This window comes from Arachis ipaensis, chromosome B03, assembly GCF_000816755.2.
Source record: "Arachis ipaensis cultivar K30076 chromosome B03, Araip1.1, whole genome shotgun sequence".
NCBI lineage: Eukaryota > Viridiplantae > Streptophyta > Magnoliopsida > Fabales > Fabaceae > Arachis > Arachis ipaensis.
The window spans coordinates 1,875,473-1,878,357 of NC_029787.2; the positions used below are offsets into that span (position 1 = coordinate 1,875,473).

The 2,885-nt window shown below is 30.7% G+C and overlaps 1 protein-coding gene across 1 annotated transcript in view; it reads right to left on the reverse strand.

Moving 5' to 3' along the window:
- The window catches only part of LOC107629354 (probable pectate lyase 5), a 3,118-nt gene extending 742 nt beyond the window's left edge, over positions 1-2,376 (reverse strand). Inside the window, exons 1-3 of the mRNA XM_016332131.2 lie at positions 2,181-2,376; positions 657-1,427; positions 4-142 (exon numbers count right to left, since the gene is read on the reverse strand). Coding sequence (XP_016187617.1) covers positions 4-142; positions 657-1,427; positions 2,181-2,302 — 1,032 coding nt within the window. The 5' untranslated portion in view covers positions 2,303-2,376. The remainder of the gene's footprint in view (positions 1-3; positions 143-656; positions 1,428-2,180) is intronic.

The window sequence follows — 2,885 nt, forward strand, 5'->3', positions numbered from 1 at the left end:
TACCTCTTTGCTGAATCTATCATTGGGTGCAACAAATCTATTTCCTTGGCTATTAATGGTAGGGTTAGCACTTCCTCCAATAGCATACATCTCCCAATGTGTATAGTCATTATTCACCACGTGGAAGTATCCAAGCCTACACCTACAAAGTAACATAAAAATTCCACCAATATTTTTTCAAACTTCATTTCAACTCATGCATATGCAATATAAATATATATGGTCCCATATGGTAATTAATTAATTAAGAGGGATATTGACAAAGTTTAAAGGCACCCATATCCCCCCACTTTCATAAATTTCTATCATTTTCACTTTTCCAACTTTTTTTTTTCCTTCTCTCTTCTTTTATTTAGCTTTAGTGGATTTTATTGGGTGAGACTATAAATTGTAGTTAGAACTTAGAATTGCAAAAGGTGTTACTATGGAATAGAAATACGTACACATTGAAAATAAATTAAATTACAGATATATTTATATACAAATACATTGGTGACTGATTTTAATGACTGATTTTGGTGTACGAAATTACGAATAGCATTTTTGTAGTTAATTAACCTAATTCAAATTATATTATTCAAATAAGCGAGCATTATTTTCCTCTCTAATAAGATATTTAATGTTAATGTTAAAATCTTTTAAAATTAAGTAATTACCTTGGCATTCTTTGAACAAGACCTTCACCAAAGTGGTTGAAAGCAATAGTGACTTGCATGTTCTTGTCTTGAGTATATTCATCACTATGACCTAACAACATAACCTTATCATGGTGTGTCATGTAATTGTTAGATATTGTGATTGCTGTGGACCCATGAATTGCATCAATCAACCCATCATTGCAATTGGACAATGAACAATGGTCCACCCAAATGTGGGCCCCACCGAAGATCGACACGCCATCGCCGTCCGATACGGTCCTCCACCCGTAGTGCCTAGGAGAGTCGCGCACCATAGCATTCCCCCCTTGCTTACAATCATGTATGTTAATTCCATGTATAATCACATTTGTCACATATTGTATAGTTATGCATGGACCATTAGCAATGTGTACACTAGCTCCTCTTCCATCAATTGTCTTGTAAGAATTCATAATTAGTTCTTCTTTCAGTCTGATTACCATATCCCTAGCGAATATGATCCATAATGGCTCGTCCTGAATCACTGCATGACGTAGGGTTCCGGGTTTAGGGTTTACTGGATCATCATCTTCAGAATCATCTACCACGTAAATCTTACCATCCCGACCGCCAATTGCGTTCTTTCCGAACCCAATTGCGCAGTCGGCTAGCTTCTGTCTGTTCTGTTCCCAATTAGGATCACACCTCCAACAATCATCAATGGGGTTGCCACTTCCACATGAAAGGTACCCTAAGTTTCTCCTATCACTAGCTAACAAGCTCCTCCTAGCAATGGAGGCATTGATTTGCCTGAAAAAGTTGAAAACAAAACTAAGCATCAATGTCATTTTCCAAAGTACATACACATTACTATATACCCACATGCCATAAGAGAAAAAAAATGCATCTTTTTTGTTGTTTCTTAATTATTCAAACCATAATGTCATGTCAAAAGAGATAAAATAAAAATAAAAATAAAAATAAAATAAAATTACTTTAACTAAGTTTCACTCCTTTATTTGTACATTAACTACTTTTGACTTGTATATATAAAGTTATGTATTGCACATGTAATTAGAACTATACTACTATAGGTTAATCTCCATAATAATACAAATCTAAAAAGTACTCATTTAATTAAAAGGTTGAATTTTGAATGCAAGCTAGTAGCTATATCATCTAAGATATAAATTAATACTATAGGAAATTTTTCAAGTGTACTGGTATACCGATGTTTCAGTGATTTTTAACTGTTGATCTTAATTTTAAAAAGTATATATAATATATATAATTAAGATCAACGGTTAAAAATTACTGAAACACCAGTGTACCGATATACTTGAAAACTTTCCAATACTATATATTGTAAGATCATTTTTAGAATTAATACTATTGATACACAAATTCTATTTTTAGTTTAAAAATGACACTTAAAAGTGAATAAAGATAATAATAATAAACAATGTATGTGCATATAATATAAAATAGTTTAACACATATATGGAGAAGAATAAATTAAAGTAGATCATTATAATTTATATATAAATATATTTAGTTATTTACCTATTCACCTCTTGAACTACCAATTCAGGGTCTTGGAGAGGGGAAGAGGAAATGAAGGTAGGGATGAGAAAAGAGAAAACCAAGAAAACCAAAGAGAATAGAATGCTTCTTGATATCATCATAATAACAATAATGTATATGTTGATGTTGGGTTTGAAGAAAATAAAGAGAAGTGAATGAAGAAGAAGTACTTAGTAGAAGGTGTATATATAAAGAGAATTTTAAACATGTGGGACCCACTTGCTCCCTGATTTATGCTCATTGGGGGATTCCTATTGGCTAGTTTTTGCCGTTAAGCAAGCCCTAAATCATGGTGCAACATTTTTTTTTTCCAAAAAGGAAAAAAACAAAAAAAATTAAACACAGTCAAAGATGAAAATAAAAGATGTAGTATGGGTTTGAAAAAAGAGGATGGTTAGTTGGTTACCTTGTTTTACTACAAAGTAAAGTATTATTTTACCTTATTATAAAAATATTTGATTATTCGACTAAATTATATTCAATTCTTTTATTATGATATATTTGATTATTTTAACGATTGGCTATTTATTGAGAAAATATAAAACAACATGTATAAATATATAAAGTAAATTATTGTTTTTTTTTTTTTACTATAACAAACTTAACAGCGAACAATTCTAATTGTAAAAGATGTAAATTAACTTTATATATATATATATAAGATTGTGTAAGTTTGACAGTTTG